Source organism: Triticum aestivum, chromosome 3D, assembly GCF_018294505.1.
Source record: "Triticum aestivum cultivar Chinese Spring chromosome 3D, IWGSC CS RefSeq v2.1, whole genome shotgun sequence".
NCBI classification, from domain to species: domain Eukaryota; kingdom Viridiplantae; phylum Streptophyta; class Magnoliopsida; order Poales; family Poaceae; genus Triticum; species Triticum aestivum.
Genome location: NC_057802.1, coordinates 547,396,604 through 547,417,436, shown reverse-complemented (window position 1 = coordinate 547,417,436; position 20,833 = coordinate 547,396,604). Strand labels below are relative to the sequence as shown.

The window sequence follows — 20,833 nt, the reverse complement described above, 5'->3', positions numbered from 1 at the left end:
TTCAGCGAAGCAGAGGGCAGTTTTGTTCATGAGATAGTTCGGTTCCGATTTTCAATTTATGCAAGTCTTTTATGATGGCGACTTCTTCTCTGGGGTGTTGGTCCAGCTAGACCTTAGGGCGACGGCTACATACAATGTTAGGCCAACTCCGACAATGGAGCGGCAATGGCGGTACGCCTTCAGCTCATGGTGAAGATTTAGTTTGTTTGGCTTTGTGATAACTTGGCTGAAATTTCCTTTTTTTCGATGCTTGTATCATTGGAAGTTTTTAATATAAATCCATAGCCTTCTTTGCATGGAAAACATTGATTAGCTAAACCATGTCATGATTTATTGCATTTCTCTAGGGTAGCTAATTAATCTACAAGGCTTGCTTGCACATACTGCGGGAAGCATTGTTAAAAAAACTAGATGATACCCCGCACGTTGTTGCGGGGATATTTTGCAATATTTCAGTGTGATTTGTTGCATGATACATGAATATTTGAAGTAATAATATAAAAAGCTCAAACTAAAAATACATATAATTTATTATGTTTGATTACTATATAGTTGTAATTTTTTATTAATTATAAATAGCATAATAGAATGAAATTTCTTATGTATGTTTGGATGTTGAGATGGGTATTTTTTTCATGCATGTTTAGTGATGAAGTGGCATGCTTGCATGTAGAGAAATATGATAGTGAGGGTGGGCATTTTCTCATGCATGTTGTGGGATGATGTGGCATGCTTGCATGTTGAGAGAAATAGTTAGTGGGGGCTAGCTATTTAGATATATAGAAGATACTATTCTGCAGGAAGCATTTAAAATGTGTTTGAAGAACTAGCTCCATGACATTCAAAAAATGCTGGTGAATTAAAAAAATGTTCACGAATTTTAAAAAATGAATAAAAAAGGAAAGTAAAACAAACAATAAACAAAGAAATAAAATTTAGAAAAAGATGGACAACGCTAACGCCCACACGTGTGGTGGGAGCCAAACCCGCCCACACGCCCTATAGCACACAGACTACGTCATGTCACCGCATGCATGCATGTGGAAATCTTTTTAGATTTTCTGTTTTTAAAATGTTTTATCTTTTAAATGAAAAATCCGATTGAAGATCCGTTTTCACCATTAAATCCCTCGCGACGAGATCTTCGAAACTAGATCTCATATCAATATATTTTAACGAATTTCTTTTGTTAAAAATTGCCATGTCTATTGCACAAGAATTGCCATGATGTTTACACTGAAGTTGCCATGATATGTTTCAGCTATTTTCTTCCATATTTAAAAGTAAATTTTGACATATTATAAAATGGGGAATTAAGAAACTAGACTTGTCATGCACCATAAATTAAAATTGCCATGATACATGCAATTAAAATTGCCATAGTTTATACAAAAAAATATTTTCATGGTCAAAATACTGGAATTGTCATCATCAAAAAACTAAAATTGCCATGATCTACAAACTAAAATTGCCACATGGCAACTTCAGTTTAAGCACTATGGCAATTACAGTGTAAACATCATGGCAACTTTTGGGCAAAAAAAATTTCGTCGAAACATATCAACATGGTGTCTAGTTTTGAAGATCTCGCCCAGACGGATTTAATGGTGAAAACGGATTTTTAATTCGCTTTTTTAATTAGGAGATCAAATATTTTTAAGCCGAAAACTAAAAAGATTTTTGTTGATGTCATCTGTTCATACGTGTCAAAATAAGTGGTGATGGAGGCATGTGGGCGATGTGCAAACGCCCACACGTGTGGGCGTTAGTTTTTCCGGAAAAAGATAGCAAAATCAAGTACTTAACAAAAGAAATAACCACCGGAAAGCATACCGCAAAAATGTGTCAGCCCTAAGCGCTTGGGTGGGTGCGTGATTACCTGTTATTCTGAGTTTCACACGCAGAATAGAGTCTGCCAATCCATTGGTGTTGAACTTTGGTTTTCTGGGAAGCCTATTTGGTGCGTCAGGCGTCGAATAGTACACATATGAAATGGCCAGCAGCCCAATAGTGATCACACTTAGTTACACGCTATGTGGTTGCTTGTGTTTCCTTTTCTAGCTCACTAGTGAAAAGGAAAATCCTGCATTGAAAATTTTAACGAATTCAAAAAAGGTCACGAACCTAAAAAATTTATGACATTTATTGACATCCATGATTTCAATATATACCATTTAAAAAAAATCATGGATTAGAAAAATTGAGGAATTTGAAAAAAACTTATTCACACATATGTAAAGTTCACACAGTTAAAAAATGTACACGAATATGATATATGCATGAATTTTCAATAATTATTTTAAAATATGCGGGATTTTTAAAAGGGAGCAAAAAAAAATTTAAAAAAGGAAAAAGCAAAATGATGCTATTGTAATGTATCAAAAATTCAAAAACAAGTAACAAAAAGGGAAGACCCCAGCAGTAAACACCAAAACAATCGTGCCAGAAGCATAAAAAAGCCTTCCAACATCGGGACTGGTTGGAAGCTTAAATGGACCACCCACGAAACACACATGTTGAAAAGCTTGTGAGCGATGCGTAGTAAATACGAGTATTCGGCGCTTTAAGCACTGAATAGAATATTCCTGATCTCTTCCATTTTTGTTTTCTTTCTTATTTTTGTGGATTCCTTTTCCCTTTCTTCCTTTTCTTTTTTAGGTTTTTTTACTGAATACTGTATGAACTTATTTAAAATGACTGAACACATTTTTAAAACACTTGTACATTTTTTTTAAAAAATTGCATGAATTTTATTTTACAAATACATGAAATGCGGTGAATGATCTTTAATACATGTTAAAAAAATTCAACTATAAGGTGTTATCACTTTCTGAATACACAATGAATAATTCTTTAATGCCCAGTGAATGTTTTTTCGGAGTGCAATTAACATTTTCTAGAAGACAATGTATATTTTTTTGAAACACTATGAATAATTTAAATAGATGATTACAATTTAAAGATGTGATGATTACAAAGGTGTTATCACTTTCCTTTGAAGTTTACCATGGATATTTTCAAATAGATGATTACAATTTAAAGATGTGATGAACAATTATTTACACTATAGTATGAACATTTCTCAAACGGAGGATCAACAATTTTAAACACAAGGTGAACTTTTTTTAACTACACTGTGAATATCTTTTAAATAGACAATGAACCATTTTAACGCATGAAGTTTTTTTTATGAATTTTAGTATTACTATCATTGAAATGCAAACAAATGATTTTTGAAAAACATGCCAAATAAATTTCAGTTTTATAACAAAACTTTGTTTTTGATATATAATTTGAGCTTCTTTTAATAAAAGATAATCATTTCATAAAGTTAGTAAAATATTTATTTTATATTTGATTATATAAGAAAAAACAAACGTAGACTACTCCAAATGACAAAACTATACATATATAGTGGGCCAACCAACCCCATGGGGCTTGGGCGAGCGACTAGCTAGCTTGGAGGAGGCAATATATAGGCATAGATAGTTGGGCCGTGGGTCATGTTTACATTTCATGTTAAATGAGGGGTGACCCAACATATTGGCGCCCCTAGCACTGGTTGTAGGGCATTATATAAACCGGCGCACCCCCCCCCCCCCCCCTCCATCCTTGGCTCGGCCCATTTATTTAAATATCATAGAAAAATAGGTTTGCATATTCGAACTCAGAACCTATGGTTCAGTTCCAATAGTTCAACCACCAGGACAGATTACCTCGTATGCCTACTTAGTTCTCTTTCCACTTGTTGTGCAAATGTAACTCTAAAATAATAGACACCTTCCCTATATGTTTTTTTGCCTTTGTTTGGCCGGTCTTTCTTTGGTTTTTTTTGTTTTTCTCTTTCTTTTTAATTTAATTTAATTTTTCCAAAATCCTTGAACTTGTTTCAAAATCGTGAAGATCTTTTCAAATATGAAAACTACTTTTTCTAATCCATAAACTTCATATCAATGCTTGAGAATATTTAATATTCATGGAAAAATTTAAAGTTCCTGAAATTTTCCACATTTGTGAGATTTTCCAAATTCATGATTTTTTTTTCAAAATTGATTATTTCAAATTCGTTTTTCTACTTTTTTTCAAATTCATGAACTTTTCCAAGATGCAAACTTAAAAAAGAAGTCATGAAAGTTTTATATGTCCGGGAACATTTTCCCAAATTAATGGAACTTTTCAAACTGTGAACTTTTCAAATTTGTGAACGTTTTTCAGCCCATGAACTTTTTTCAAACTCATGAACCTTTTTGTTCAAAATGTGAACATTTTCAAAAAGATGACTTTTAAAAATCTGCAAACTTTTTTCAAATTTGTGAACCTTTTGAAATATGTGAACATTTTTAAATTCACGTTCAATTATTAAACCACATTTTTTCAAATTTGTGAAAATTTTCAAATCCATGAAAGTTTTTCAAAGCACGAAGGTTCTTGAAATCCATGAACTTTTTTAAAATTTATGTACTTCTTTCAAATCCGAAAACTAATTTTCAACCGCTAAGTTTTCAAAATCATAAACCTTATTCAAACTGGAGTTTGCAAAATGAAATCAATATTTTCATGATCTTTTTTCTGAATTTCATGAACATTTTTTGAATTCGTGAACATTTCTCGCTTTCGGGAACATTTATCAAATTCTTGAATTTTTAAGGAATTGATGAACTTCTTTTAAATTAGTAAAAAGTTCTTTTGGGATTTTTGAATTTTTTGACCTTTTTTTTATGAATTCATTAACTTGTTAACGAAAAGTCAATGGTTGAGCTGTCAATTGGTCCATCGATCAACCTCTCTAGGTTTTTTTTAGAGAAGTCAACATCTCCCATGAGTGAGCAAGTAGCTCACTCGACCAGGATGAACCTAGTGAGCAAGCAAGGGGCAACCGAACGAGCGACCTCGCGCTGTCGGGCCGGCCTACGCGAGCATGCGCGTGAGCGCTACTTTGCTATGTCGCGCATCAAGCGCTAAGGAGGAGCTCTCGAGGGTTGATCGTGTGCATTGACGTGTGGTGGGATTAAACATGGGAATGGGTGGCTCGGCCCGGCAGGCCTTGTTTCTCGCCAGCAGCCTAGCCCAAAACCTGGAAAAGGATCGGGAACCATGTTTTTGGGCATAATAAAAAATAGGTTTATTATAACATTATATACTCCTAAAAGTATGTTTCTTTATTATTTTGTAATACAATAAGTAGACAATGTTTGAGTCGTAAGCTGGGTCCGCTAGGGCCCGGGCTTGGGATTTTAGGATCGGCTATGCAATACCGAGCGTAATACCCGGCCCGGGCCGGTCAATGCCCAAGTCTAAGCTGGATGATGTTCCATCAAGTTAAAGGAAGCCCTTTTTTTGACAAATGAAATATATTAATATCGCGGAGATATGAATTAGACCCAGCCTCTACAACAACGAAATGTCGTAAAGACATCATGGATGCACACAACCCAAAAACAAAGAAAGAATAAAAGAAAAGAAAGATCCCTCAGATTAGATTGATTCTTCATATGGTGAGAAATTACTCTGCCTAGGTTCAATTCATTGAGATCAACTTCATCTAATACATTTGTTGATACCATTAGCTAGGTTTAATTCATTGAGATCAGCTTCGTCCAATACCTTGGTTGATGCCATCAGCGAGATTTAGCCCTTACTTAGAGGTTGCATGAATCTAGTGTGTCTTGATGTTGTTACTAGGCATCAGATCGAGATCTAGATCTAATTAAATACGTTCACGTGCTACCCCGCATAAACAGAAACAAAACTGCTATAAAACTAATGTTCTATGGGAGTGGTTATTCGTGGAACGCTTTCTCGTGTGTCCGATTTCACACTTGAATCTTAGAGCAGTGGCACCCGACAATTCTCGCGGGGCACACTATTTGCTCTCATGCATCCCCTTAGGTAATGACCCAATTGTTTGCTTGGGAACGACCCGTGTATAGCATGGACCCCCCCCCCCCAAGATGTAGTATGTAATTACTATAAGCATGTACGGTGGTTATCCATGTCTGAGCCCAGACTCATCTTCATCGGTGGATAATAAATTCAAAAAATAGTAAAAGGAAAATCTTTTTTTTCGTTGAAGATGCACTAGGCATTAGGTGCATGCAAAATTTCATGATGAATGGACTTCAACGAGCTCTCAACAAAAAAATAAAATCAATTTTCAATAATGCGTTCTTTCAAAGTTCCTTAGTGACCTGATTTTTTCTGAGCGCACCTCAAATGCCCTTTCATCACCAAATTTTGCATGCACTTAGAGCACTAGAGCATCCCACAGTGCTATATTTTTAAACTTATTGTTCATCGACGGGAGCAGATGAGCTCAAGCTCCGAAACACCGGACTTGCATGTACGGTAACTACTCCGTGTAGCATGGAAACTTCTGAACATGTGGGAGCACGACAATTCTCTCTGTTGTAGCATGACAAATCCCTGAAATGCATGTAAATTTTCTTTGTTGTAGCATGGACTAAAGGAGACACCTCTTCTGCTTTGCTTACTTTTGGCCAGCATTGGTCTTCGACTTACCGCAGCGTTTGCAGCTCTATTGGAAATAGAATTTCTTTGTCCGTCCATAAAAAGCAAATCCCTAAAATGCATGGCAATTTTCTCTGCTATAATATGAAAATTATTTCTTCTTAACATGGCAAACCTCTATGTCATAGCATGACAAATTTCTCTCTTATAGTATTGCTATTTCTAAATGTTCCCCGAGAGTGATTTTTGAGGGAACGCCCTCTGGTGCCACCGCTCGCCCGAATGAGTCTTCTTAAAAGAATGTTCATTCGAGCCAGGCTCGACATGTAGGGAACGTCAGCCCCTTATTAGGGTCCAATAGAAATGGATGGACATTCATTTTGTTCTAGATACACATGTTTTTAGAAGTATGCAGAAGTATTTTCTCTGATATGTTTCAAGGTAGGATGTTGAAAACTAAAAATTTCATTATATTTAGATTGATGACATGTAAATTGGTATTTTTATTAGATTACTTTGAAAATGTAACATCGTGTCAAAGTGCTACCTTTAGTGGTGTGTAAAATGTATATGAATGGTGTGATCGCCGCTGGTAGTAGGGGCTTAACAGCATCTCTGACCTAACATCAATGGTGTGATCATCCCTAAACCTGGGACACTAGCCGTACCAGCCCTGCCTGAACCCATTGTGCTTCTGTCCAGCCAGGCCAGTTTTACTTACCATGCTGTGCTTGCCTAAAAAAAAACTTACCATGCTGTGCCGTTCTACCATGTCAATGGGAGGCCCAAGCACGTTCCAACGGCCATCGTGCCGCCTTTGGGCCGGGTCAGCCCAAGCACGACCCAATACTAAAAATATACACTTTATCATTTTAAATCAAGATTTTTAACTACAACACGTATATTTTATTTTATAAATCACTAATTACGGCATCTTTATTAAAGCACCTTATGAAGTATATAATACATATATATCTGAAAAAGAATTAATACATATATATAGGTTCTCCTAATAATCACAACACACATTTACAGAGATTTCAAACCCAACGGGCCTGGCCGGCCCAAGCATGGCCCACATCACTGTGTCGGGTCATGCCACACATTTTATCAATTATCAGGCCCAACCCGACCCGATTTGTCGTGCTCGGCCAACTAGGCCCGTGTTACTTCGTAATCGCTGCTCGTCCAAGAGGTTGGTTGGCACCACTAGAACATCATGTGAAACTCAATGTTGATGCAGTAGTAGGCGGGAGGGGACAGTATGGATCAGTCGGAGCTATCTGCAGGGATCAGGCCGGGGGCTTTCTTGGAGCCTCAGCATGTGTATACACCAACATAGGCGATCCAACAACTCTCGAAGCTCTAGCAATTAGAGAAGGGCATGCTCTAGCCGAGGATCTCCACGAAAACCGAATTCATGTCGCATCGAACTGCCCAAGGGTAGTAGAAGAAGTTCACAGAGGAAGTGATGCTACCTATGAAGCTATCATCCAAGAGATTAAACTACACTTGTGAGCTTTTATTTCATGTAATTTAGTCCACGAGTTTAGGAGCTCAAATGTTGAGTCTCACAATTTAGCGAAGCATGCTTTGAATCTGAGAGCTAGCCGCCATGTTTGGTTAGGCTAGTCTGATAGAATTATTTTCGTCCCTGTAATGGTTGTGACGGTTTGAATAAAATCTTCGCGAGATTGCCTAAAAAAACGTCCCAGGTACTGCTTGAACAGCGTCGTCTTGCGCCAAAGTATCATCCAGCCAGCCCGCCTGCAGCTTGTCCTTTTTGTTAACACAATATAGACGTAATCGTCCGTACATACAAGTATACACTCATTTTATAAATTCTTACACACATCCTATTTTTATGAGCATCTTCGAGAGACTGAGTTGATATCATGTTCAGATTGACAAAGCTAAGGTGGTCATGCTTGTCGCATGGAGACAGCCAGTCGTACCCCATGTGTCACGCAACGTTGATCGCGCTGCCGTCCCTAGATAAAAGACCCGGTCCACATCCGATTAGTCCTAGTTGTAATCGCACCAGTGGACTTTAGCCAGCACCTCACAGGATCAAGCAAGAAGAGAAGACGACATCTCGATCACAGGCCATGGCCATGGGTGAGGAGGCCGCGGCCACGGTCACCGCGGCGGCGACGTTGTCTGCGCCCCACCTGCTCATCATATGCAACCCGTCGCAGGGCAACATCAACCCCATGCTGCGCCTGGGCAAGCGCCTCGCGGCCAAGGGTCTCTTGGTGACCTTCTCATCGACCGCCGATGTTGGAGCCAAGATCACGGCTTCCTCCGGGGTGGAAGATGGCGGCGACGGCGTGCCGCTCGGCCTTGGCCGCATCCGGTTCGAGTTCCTAGACGACCATTTCGACGGGAAGGAGGAGCTGAAGTTCAACGACCTGATGACGCACCTGGAGACGGCCGGGCCGCCGGCGTTCGCGAAGCTACTGAGGCGCCAGGAGGAGGCGGGCCGGCCTGTGGCGTGCGTCGTCGTGAACCCGTTCATCCCGTGGGCGATGGACGTCGCCCAAGCCGCCGGCATCCCCTATGCGGTGCTGTGGGTGCAGTCGTGCGCGGTGTTCTCGCTCTACTACCACCACGTGCACGGGCTCCTGGATCTCCCGGCCGAGGACGACCTCGACGCTCGGGTCAAGCTCCCGGGACTCCCGGCGCTGTCTGTCACCGACGTGCCGTCGTTCCTGTTGCCGTCGAACCCCTACTGCTTCAAGCTCTTCACCGAGGCGATACTGAGGCAGTTCCGCGCCATCCACAGGCCGTCGTGGGTGTTCGTCAACTCCTTCTCCGAGCTGGAGCGCGACGTGGTCGACGCTCTCCAGAGCGTCTCGCCGCGGCCCCCCCTGCTCATCCCCGTCGGTCCACTCGTCGAGCTGGAGGAGGAGGCCGCGGTGCGCGGCGACATGATGAAGCCGGCGGACGAGTGCGTGGGGTGGCTGGACACGCAGGCGCCGCGCTCCGTCGTGTACGCATCTCTCGGCAGCATGGCGGTGCTGTCCGCCGAGGAGCTGGCCGAGATGGCGCACGGGCTCGCGTCCACCGGCCGCCCCTTCCTGTGGGTAGTTCGGCCGGACAACAGCGCGTTGCTCCCGGAGGGTTACCTCAACTCCATCGCCGGGCGCGGCATGGTGGTGCCATGGAGCCCGCAGGACCTCGTGCTCGCGCACCCGTCCACGGCGTGCTACCTCACGCACTGCGGCTGGAACTCGACGCTGGAGACGCTCGCCGCGGGGGTCCCCGTGGCGGCCTTTCCGATGTGGGGCGACCAGTGCACGGACGCTAAGTATCTGGTGGAGGAGCTCAAGATGGGCGTGCGCGTCCGCGCGCCGCTGCGGCGGGACGCCGTGCGCGACGCCTTGGAGAACGTTGTGGCTGGGCCGGACGCCGGCGCGATGCTCGACAACGCCAGGGCGTGGAGCGTGGTGGCGAGGACGGCGGTGGCGCCCGGCGGGTCGTCGGACCGCCACATACAGGCCTTCGTGGACGAGTTCCTTAGTGTTTCAAGTTCAAGATAGTATGGTTTCGGTAGAAAATAAGCTGACGCGTGCTGGTTTTCAATTTCAGTTTCACGAAAAATTTAGTACCAACCGAAATCACGGAAATTCATTGAATTTCAGTTATTTCAGTCTGTATTTCGGCCAAATGACGAAATATTCAGCTGAATTCAATTAAATAGTTGGAAAAAAATCAGTGGATTTTATCAAAATCTCGCTGAAAATGAAAACCACTGCTGCGTTCAGGCCGGGCCAATTACTGTTATCGTTTTCACTGGTTACCCCGTTTCGTGGGATGGCACGAGCTAGCGCTTCAGGATAGTGGCGAACGGTAGAACCGGTCACGATTTGCCAAGTCACTGTGTACCAAGGAATAGAAAACAAGAAGAAAAGATACAAATTTACGTCAGTGCGTGCGTCAATCGTGTGCAAGGACGTCGTATTCCATGAGTGGGCTTCGGAGTAAACGGTAATAATTCATAATAATTATGTAAGTGACTGAATTTGTAATTTAGCTAAGTCGTTTTTATGAGAAGAACAACAACTGAAGGTGGAAGAAAACTCGAGGAAGAAGAAAGAAGGACAATTGTTGGATCTTAATCTAATGGCCTAGAAAATCGACTTGCACAAATTAATTTTCCAGAGACTAACCATGAACAAGTGTTAGTTCAAAAGACAGAAAGCAAATGCAGATGGTCACCCCTAAATAGTTCAGGCTCGCGTCTGCTTAATTTATTGACATATTCTGCTTAATTTGTCTATGTACGATAGGGCCCCAACGATGCTATTTGCTTGGATAACGTGCACGAAATGATGTGACATGAAAAATAATAAAATTGATTTGATTCATTCCATAGATATTAAGCTATAACATGTATTTATGATTAATAAATTAGCAAAATATTCGTGCGTTGCTGCGGGATGAAACAATATTTCAATAGTGGTGGTGTGTGACCGATTGCCCTTGGCCGCGGTGGCCTTGGCTGTGTTGTGATGACATTGGTGGCTAATTATTCTAGGTGCGTGTGTAGAGTCGGCGTACATCAGACTGGCAATGGGGATTACCCAGGCGGGTATTGGACTCTCATCCCCGTCCCCGCGACAACCTTTTCATACTCGTCCTCATCCCTATACCCATCTGCGGGGATAAAAATATTCTCATCCCCATCCCCGTCGGTTTTTTTATCCGATAAGAAACCCATACATGCAATCAACAACAACCAACGATAACATTTCAGTAGAAAAAAATAGCATTTTCGGCATAATAAATAATATGATGTGGCTAGGTTATGGTTTTCTTATGCTTTTTGGCCAAAGGGTGGGAATTACATGGTTGGAAATTTGAGTGGGTAAGGGCGGGAATTACATTGGGTCTACTAATTTTAGAGCCCATCTGTAAGGCCTTCACGGGTAAGGTGGTTAATGGGCACGAGTAATGCTATCCCACCCACATCCCTGTGTTGTGCGCTGAGTAAGATATTTGACCCACCAGCTTTCCCGTGGGCATTCAAACTCACAGAGACGTGAGTAAGGTTAACCATTGCCAGCTTGGCGTACATCATTGATGCAGATTCCAACATCTAGGATTTACAACCTCCCAACTGCGAGAATTTTCCCTCGAAGAAAGATCAAACCGAGGACCTTTCTGCCGGTATCTGCTACTTGTGAGCTGCATTGGGATTTTTCCGAAGAGGAGAGGATGATGCAGTACAGTAGAGATAAATATTTCCCTCAATTATGAAACCAAGGTTATCAATCCAGTAGGAGAACCAAGCAACACTATGTAAACAACACCTGCACACAAACAACAAATACTTGCAACTCAACGCGTAGAGGGGTTGTCAATCCTTCAACGGAATTGGGAAAGATTAAGTTGTATAGGATTTGATAAATATATCTAACTAAACTACAAAATAAAATAAATAAAAGAAAATTGCAGCAAGGTATTTTTAGGATTTTTATATGATAAAAGATAGACCCGGGGGCCATAGTTTTCACTAGAGGCTTCTCTCGAGAAAATAGCATACGGTGGGTAAACAAATTACTGTTGAGCAATTGGTAGAAAACCAAATAATTATGACGATATCCAAAGCAATGATCATACATAGGCATCACGTCCAAGATTAGTAGACCGAAACGATTCTGCATCTACTACTATTACTCCACACATCAACCGCTATCCAGCATGCATCTAGTGTATTAAGTTTATGAAAAAATGGAGTAATGCATTAGGCAAGATGACACGATGTAGACAAGATAAACTCACATATGAATAAACCCCATCTTGTTACCCTTAATAGCAATGATACATGCGTGTCATGTCTCTTTCTGTCACTGAGATTGAGCATCGCAAGATCGAACCCATCACAAAGCACCTCCTCCCATGGCAAGACAAATCAATCTATTTTGCCAAACCAAACCAATAGATCGGAGAAGAAATACAAGGCTATATTAATCATGCATAAAAGAGTTCAAACCCAAATAATATTCATGGATAGATCTGATCATAAACTCACAATTCATCGGATCTCCGCAAACACACCGCAGAACAGAATTATATCGGATAGAACTCCAAGAACATCACGGAGAACATTGTATTGAAGAACATCGAGAGAGAAGAAGTCATCTAGCTACTAACTATGGACCCGTGGGTCTGTGGTAAACTACTCACGCATCTCGGAGAGGCAACAAGGTTGATGAAGAACCCCTCCGTGATCGTTTCCCCCTCTGGCGGAGTACCGGAGAAGGCCTCCAGATGGGATCTCTCAAGAACAGAAGCTTGTGGCGGCGGAAAAAGTATTTCGTGGACTCCCCCGAGGGTTTTATGATTTATGGGTTATAGAGGCGGGATTAGGTCAAACGGAGCCTCAGGGGCCCCACCACCCATCAGGGCGCGCCGACCCCCTGGGCGCGCCTTGGTGGGTGGTGGGCCCATGCCGCCACGTCTGGCCTCTCCCGAAGCTTCTAGTGTTCCTTATGTCCAGAAAAAAATCTCCAAAAAGTTTCGTTGCATTTGGACTTTGTTTGGTACTGATATTTTGCGAAACCAAAAACAGCAAAAAACAACAACTGGCATTGGGCACTAGGTTAATAGGTTAGTGCCAAAAATGATATAAAGTTGCTTCTAAATGTATATAAAACATCCAAGATTGATACTTTAATAGCACCAGAGCTAAGCAGTGTTAGAGTAGAAGAACGGAGGATCGCCTCATGGCGTGGAGCAACTTGTGGAGAGACAGAGGGAGGGCGAAGCCACCGGCATAGAAAATATGTGTTTCAAGGAGGTGCCCCTCCCCTTTCTTTATAATAGCCACGAGAGGTGGCCTGATTGGAGGAGGGGGCTGCCCGCAAGGGGTGCACCCCCACTATTGGGCCTTGTGGCCCATGTAGGGCTGCCCCAGTTGGGCCTTTTCAAGTGGCAGACCCACAACACCCTTTGAAACATTCCGAGAGGTTCCAAAAACTTCAGGAACCTTCTAACTCCTTCTGGATGCCTTTTAGGGTTACTCAGAACAATTCTGGTTTTCCAAGTTTTCCCGGTTTTCTTCAAAACCTTCACGTTCTCTCTCTGAAGTATTTTCTTCTTATCTGAAACTTTTCCAGTGCAAAGTACATAAGCTCATATATTGCTAATACTCGACAGATCGATGATCCTGCGTGTGACCCCGTAGGCTCGGTAAAGTATAGTCATGATCAGAACTCCTTCCGTTCAATGATTAATAGCAGAACCATGGTTCATATTGACCCCTAAACCAACACAAACGATCAAATGGACCTGTTGTTCCCGTGTGCTATTCCTTTTGCTTTGCGATACTTTAAAAAACCCGAGGTTAGATTTGCTAACATCCACGTGAATCAACACGCGATCACTGTACCAGTTATACTTATTATCGGTTTTGTTCTCTTTTCTTGTTCCCTTGTCCTGGCAACCCCGTGAACAAGTCATGTTGTGTCTGGCAAGACGATGATGGATACCATCACATAGAGAGGTCCCTAAGAATATTAATTCGTCATGGATGAGAAAATCCCGGTCTCGAGCTATCAAGCCCCTTGTCACTCCAGAAAATTTTGTTCTTGCCACTCTAGATTTTGCCAATTTTCCTTATGCCACTCTAGATTTTGACATTTCACTTTTGCCACTCTTAACTTTTGACAACTATCACAATTGCCATTCCGTGGCAAAAGCAAAATAATTTTATTTCATTTTTGCCACTCTTAGCTTTTGAAATGTATCACAATTGCCACTCTGAAAATTTTGCTTTTGCCACGGGAATGGCAATTGTGATAATTATCAAAAACTAAGAGTGGCAAAAGTGAAATGTCAAAATCTAGAGTGGCATAAGGAAAATTGGCAAAATTTAGAGTGGCAAAAACAAAATTTTCCCTTGATGGTCTTGCACGATGAGGAGAGAGGGCATGTATATGTTGATTTATTCAACTGTGGACTGAGAAAATGGCCTATAAGTGTCTAGGGGTGCCCGTGTGTGGAAGTAGGTTTGATGTCTACTATGCAACTTTATTCTCGTAGACTCGTGTTGGGCGTCCAAGCGCAGAGTTTTGTAGGACAGTAGCAATTTTCCCTCAAGTGGATGACCTAAGGTTTATCAATCCATGGGAGGTGTAGGATGAAGATGGTCTCTCTCAAACGACCCTGCAACCAAATACAAGAAATATCTTGTGTCCCCAGCACGCCCAATACAATGGCAAATTGTATAGGTGCACTACTTCGGCGAAGAGATGGTGATAAAAGTGTAATATTGATGGTAGAAATATATTTTTATAATCTGAATAAATAAAAACAGCAAGGTAGCGATTAGTAAACGGACACAAAAACGGTATTGCAATGCTTGAAAATGAGGCCTAGGGTCCGTACTTTTGCTAGTGCAATTTCTCAACAGTGCTAACTGAAGGAAATATGCCCTAGAGGCAATAATAAAATTATTATTTATTTCCTTATATTATGATAAATGTTTATTATTCATGCTAGAATTGTATTAACCGGAAACTTGATACATGTGTGAATACATAGACAAACAGAGTGTCACTAGTATGCCTCTACTTGACTAGCTCGTTGATCAAAGATGGTTATGTTTCCTAGCCATAGACATGAGTTGTCATTTGATTAACGGGATCACATCATTAGGAGAATGATGTGATTGACTTGACCCATTCTGTTAGCTTAGCACTCGATCGTTTAGTATGTTGCTATTGCTTTCTTCATGACTTATACATGTTCCTATGACTATGAGATTATGCAACTCCCGTTTACCGGAGGAACACTTTGTGTGCTACCAAACGTCACAACGTAACTGGGTGATTATAAAGGTGCTCTACAGGTGTCTCCGAAGGTACTTGTTGGGTTGGCGTATTTCGAGATTTGGATTTGTCACTCCGATTGTCGGAGAGGTATCTCTGGGCCCACTCGGTAACGCACATCACTATAAGCCTTGCAAGCATTGCAACTAATGAGCTAGTTGCGGGATGATGTATTACGGAACGAGTAAAAGAGACTTGCCGGTAACGAGATTGAACTAGGTATCGAGATACCGACGATCGAATCTCGGGCAAGTAACAAACCGATGACAAAGGGAACAGCGTATGTTGTTATGCGGTCTGACCGATAAAGATCTTCGTAGAATATGTGGGACCCAATATGAGCATCCAGGTTCCGCTATTGTTTATTGACCGGAGAGGTGTTTCGGTCATGTCTACATAGTTCTCGAACCCGTAGGGTCCGCACGCTTAACGTTACGATGACGGTTATATTATGAGTTTATGTGTTTTGATGTACCAAAGGAGTTCGGAGTCCCGGATGACATCGGGGACATGACGAGGAGTCTCGAAATGGCCGAGACGTAAAGATCGATATATTGGACGACTATATTCGGACTCCGGAAAGGTTCCGAGTGATTCGGGTATTTTTCGGAGTACCGGAGAGTTACGGGAATTCGTATTGGGCCTTAATGGGCCATACGGGAAAGGAGAGAAAGGCCCCAAAGGGTGGCTGCACCCCTCCCCATGGACTAGTCCGAATTGGACTAGGGAGGGGGGGGGGCGCCCCCTTCCTTCTTTCTCCTTCTCCCTTCCCTTTTCCTACTCCAACAAGGAAAGGAGGAGTCCTACTCCCGGTGGGAGTAGGACTCCCCCCTTGGCGCGCCCTCCTCCTAGGCCGGCCGCCTCCCCCCTTGCTCCTTTATATACGGGGGCAGGGGGGCACCCCATAGACACAACAATTGATCATTGATCTTTTACCCGTGTGCGGTGCCCCCCTCCACCATATTACATCTCGATAATATCGTAGCGGTGCTTAGGCGAAGCCCTGCGTCGGTAGAACATCATCATTGTCACCACGCCGTCGTGCTGACGAAACTCTCCCTCAACACTCGGCTGGATCGGAGTTCGAGGGACGTCATCGAGCTGAACGTGTGCTGAACTCGGAGGTGCCGTGCGTTCGGTACTTGATCGGTCGGATCGTGAAGACGTACGACTACATCAACCGCGTTGTGTTAACGCTTCCGCTTTCGGTCTACGAGGGTACGTGGACAACACTCTCCCCTCTCGTTGTTATGCATCACCATGATCTTGCGTGTGCGTAGGAATTTTTTTGAAATTACTACGTTCCCCAACAGTGGCATCCGAGCCTGGTTTTATGCGTTGATGTTATATGCACGAGTAGAACACAAGTGAGTTGTGGGCGATATAAGTCATACTGCTTACCAGCATGTCATACTTTGGTTCGGCGGTATTGTGAGATGAAGCGGCCCGGACCGACATTACGCGTACGCTTACGCGAGACTGGTTTCACCGTTGCGAGCACTCGATGCTTAAAGGTGACTGGCGAGTGTCTGTCTCTCTCACTTTAGTTGAACCGAGTGTGTCTACGCCCGGTCCTTGCGAAGGTTAAAACAACACCAACTTGACAAACTATCGGTGTGGTTTTGATGCGTAGGTAAGAACGGTTCTTGCTAAGCCCGTAGCAGCCACGTAAAACTTGCAACAACAAAGTAGAGGACGTCTAACTTGTTTTTGCAGGGCATGTTGTGATGTGATATGGTCAAGACATGATGCTATATTTTATTGTATGAGATGATCATGTTTTGTAACCGAGTTATCGGCAACTGGCAGGAGCCATATGGTTGTCGCTTTATTGTATGAAATGCAATCGCCATGTAATTGCTTTACTTTATCACTAAGCGGTAGCGATAGTCGTAAAAGCAATAGTTGGTGAGACGACAACGATGCTACGATGGAGATCAAGGTGTCGCGCCGGTGACGATGGTGATCATGACGGTGCTTCGGAGATGGAGATCACAAGCACAAGATGATGATGGCCATATCATATCACTTATATTGATTGCATGTGATGTTTATCTTTTATGCATCTTATCTTGCTTTGATTGACGGTAGCATTATAAGATGATCTCTCACTAAAATTTCAAGATAAAAGTGTTCTCCCTGAGTATGCACCATTGCGAAAATTCTTCGTGCCGAGACACCACGTGATGATCGGGTGTGATAGGCTCTACGTTCAAATACAACGGGTGCAAAACAGTTGCACACGCGGAATACTCAGGTTAAACTTGACGAGCCTAGCATATGCAGATATGGCCTCGGAACACTGAGACCGAAAGGTCGAGCGTGAATCATATAGTAGATATGATCAACATAGTGATGTTCACCATTGAAAACTACTCCATTTCACGTGATGATCGGTTATGGTTTAGTTGATATGGATCACGTGATCACTTAGAGGATTAGAGGGATGTCTATCTAAGTGGGAGTTCTTAAGTAATATGATTAATTGAACTTAAATTTATCATGAACTTAGTCCTGATAGTTTTTTGCAAATTATGTTGTAGATCAATAGCTCGCGTTGTTGCTTCCCTATGTTTATTTTGATATGTTCCTAGAGAAAAATTATGTTGAAAAATGTTAGTAGCAATGATGCGGATTGGATCCGTGATCTGAGGATTATCGTCATTGCTGCACAGAAGAATTATGTCCTTGATGCACCGCTAGGTGACAGACCTATTGCAGGAGCAGATGCAGACGTTATGAACGTTTGGCTAGCTCAATATGATGACTACTTGATAGTTTAGTGCACCATGCTTAACGGCTTAGAATCGGGACTTCAAAGACGTTTTGAACGTCATGGACCATATGAGATGTTCCAGGAGTTGAAGTTAATATTTCAAGCAAATACCCGAGTTGAGAGATATGAAGTCTCCAACAAGTTCTATAGCTAAAAGATGGAGGAGAATAGCTCAAGCAGTGAGCATGTGCTCAGATTGTCTGGGTACTACAATCGCTTGAATCAAGTGGGAGTTAATCTTCCAGATAAAATAGTGATTGACAGAATTCTCTAGTCACCATCACCAAGTTAGTAGAACTTCATGATGAACTATAGTATGCAAGGGATGATGAAAGTAATTCCCGAGCTCTTCGTGATGCTGAAATCGACGAAGGTAGAAATCAAGAAAAACATCAAGTGTTGATGGTTGACGAGACCACTAGTTTCAAGAAAAGGGCAAAGGGAAGAAGGGGAACTTCAAGAAGAACGACAAGCAAGTTGCTGCTCAAGTGAAGAAGCCTAAGTCTGGTCCTAAGCCTGAGACTAAGTGCTTCTACTGCAAAGGGACTGGTCACTGGAAGCGGAACTACCCCAAGTATTTGGTGGATAAGAAGGATGGCAAAGTGAACAAAGGTATATTGGATATACATGTTATTGATGTGTACTTTACTAGTGTTTATAGCAACCCCTCGGCATTTGATACTGGTTCAGTTGCTAAGAGTAGTAACTCGAAACGGGAGTTGCAGAATAAACAGAGACTAGTAAAAGGCGAGGTGACGATGTGTGTTGGAAGTAATTCCAAGATTGATATGATCATCATCGCACACTCCCTATACTTTCGGGATTAGTGTTGAAACTAAATAAGTGTTATTTGGTGTTTGCGTTGAGCATGAATATGATTTGATCATGTTTGTTGCAATACGGTTATTCATTTAAATTAGAGAATAATTGTTGTTCTGTTTACATGAATAAAACCTTCTATGGTCATACACCCAATAAAATGGTTTGTTGGATCTCAATCGTAGTGATACACATATTCATAATAATGAAGCCAAAAGATGCAAAGTTAATAATGATAGTGCAACTTATTTGTGGCACTGCCGTTTAGGTCATATTGGTGTAAAGCGCATGAAGAAACTCCATACTGATGGGATTTTGGAATCACTTGATGTTTGCGAACCATGCCTCATGGGCAAGATGACTAAAACGCCGTTCTCCGGAACTATGGAGAGAGCAACAGATTTGTTGGAAGTCATACATACAGATGTATGTGGTCCAATGAATATTGAGGCTTGTGGCGGATATCGTTATTTTCTCACCTTCACAGATGATTTGAGCAGATATGGGTATATCTACTTAATGAAACATAAGTCTGAAACATTTGAAAAGTTCATATAATTTTAGAGTGAAGTGGAAAATCATCGTAACAAGAAAAATAAAGTTTCTATGATCTGAGCGTAGAGAAGAGTATTTGAGTTACGAGTTTGGCCTTCAGTTAAAACAATGTGAAATAGTTTCACTACTCACGCCACCTGGAACACCAAAGTGTAATGGTGTGTCCGAACATCATAACCGTACTTTATTAGATATGGTGCGATATATGATGTCTCTTACCGATCTACCACTATCGTTTTGGGGTTATGCATTAGAGACAGCTGCATTCACGTTAAATAGGGTACCATCTAAATCCGTTGAGACGACATCTTATGTGGTTTGGCAAGAAACCAAAGTTGTTGTTTCTTAAAGTTTGGGGTTGCGATGCTTATGTGAAAAAGTTTCATCCTGGTAAGCTCAAACCCAAATCAGAGAAATATGTCTTCATAGGATACCCAAAGGAGACAGTTGGGTACACCTTCTATCACAGATCCGAAAGGCAAGACATTCGTTGCTAAGTATGGATCCTTTCTAGAGGAGGAGTTTCTCTCGAAAGAAGTGAGTGGGAGCAAAGTAGAACTTGATGAGGTAATTGTACCTGCTCCCTTATTGGAAAGTGGTTCATCGTAGAAACCAGTTTCTGTGACGCCTATACCAATTAGTGAGGAAGTTAATGATGATGATGATGGAACTTCAGATCAAGTTATTACTGAACCTCGTAGGTCAACCAGAGTAAGATCCGCACCAGAGTGGTACGGTAATCCTGTTCTAGAGGTTATGTTACTAGACCATGACGAACCTATGAACTATGAAGAAGCGATGGTGAGCCCAGATTCCGCAAAATGGCTTGAGTTCATGAAATCTGAGATAAGATCCATGCATGAGAACAAAGTATGGACTTTGATTGACTTTTCCAAATGATCGGAAAGCCATTAAGATTGAATGGATCTTCAAGAGGAAGACGGACGCTGATAGTAGTGTTACTATCTACAAAGCTAGACTTGTCGGAAAAAGGTTTTTGACAAAGTTCAAGGTGTTGACTACGATGAGATTTTCTCACTCGCAGTGATGCTTAAGTCTGTCCGAATCATGTTAGCAATTGCCGCATTTTATGAAATCTGGCAAATGGATAAACAAAAACTGCATTCCTTAATGGATTTATTAAAGAAGAGTTGTATATGATGCAACCAGAAGGTTTTGTCAATCCTAAAGGTGCTAACAAAATATGCAAGCTCCAGCGATCCATCTATGGACTGGTGCAAGTATCTCGGAGTTGGAATATACGCTTTGATAAGTTGATCAAAGGATATAGTTTTATACAGACTTGCGGTGAAGCCTGTATTTACAAGAAAGTGAGTGGGAGCACTACAACATTTCTGATAAGTATATGTGAATGACA

General features: G+C 41.9%; 1 protein-coding gene across 1 annotated transcript; it reads left to right on the top strand.

The window, feature by feature from the left end:
- The first annotated feature begins 8,472 nt into the window (after window positions 1-8,472).
- LOC123075304 (gallate 1-beta-glucosyltransferase 84A24-like) lies at window positions 8,473-10,328 on the top strand. Its single transcript, XM_044497944.1, has one exon. The coding sequence runs from the start codon at window positions 8,577-8,579 to the stop codon at window positions 10,008-10,010; it is 1,434 nt and encodes a 477-aa protein (XP_044353879.1). The 5' UTR covers window positions 8,473-8,576; the 3' UTR covers window positions 10,011-10,328.
- Window positions 10,329-20,833: the final 10,505 nt, after the last annotated feature.

Coding starts and splice junctions, on each gene's coding strand:
- LOC123075304 (XM_044497944.1), top strand. CDS start 8,577: ATGGCCATGGGTGAGGAGGCCGCGGCCACGGTCACCGCGGCGGCGACG.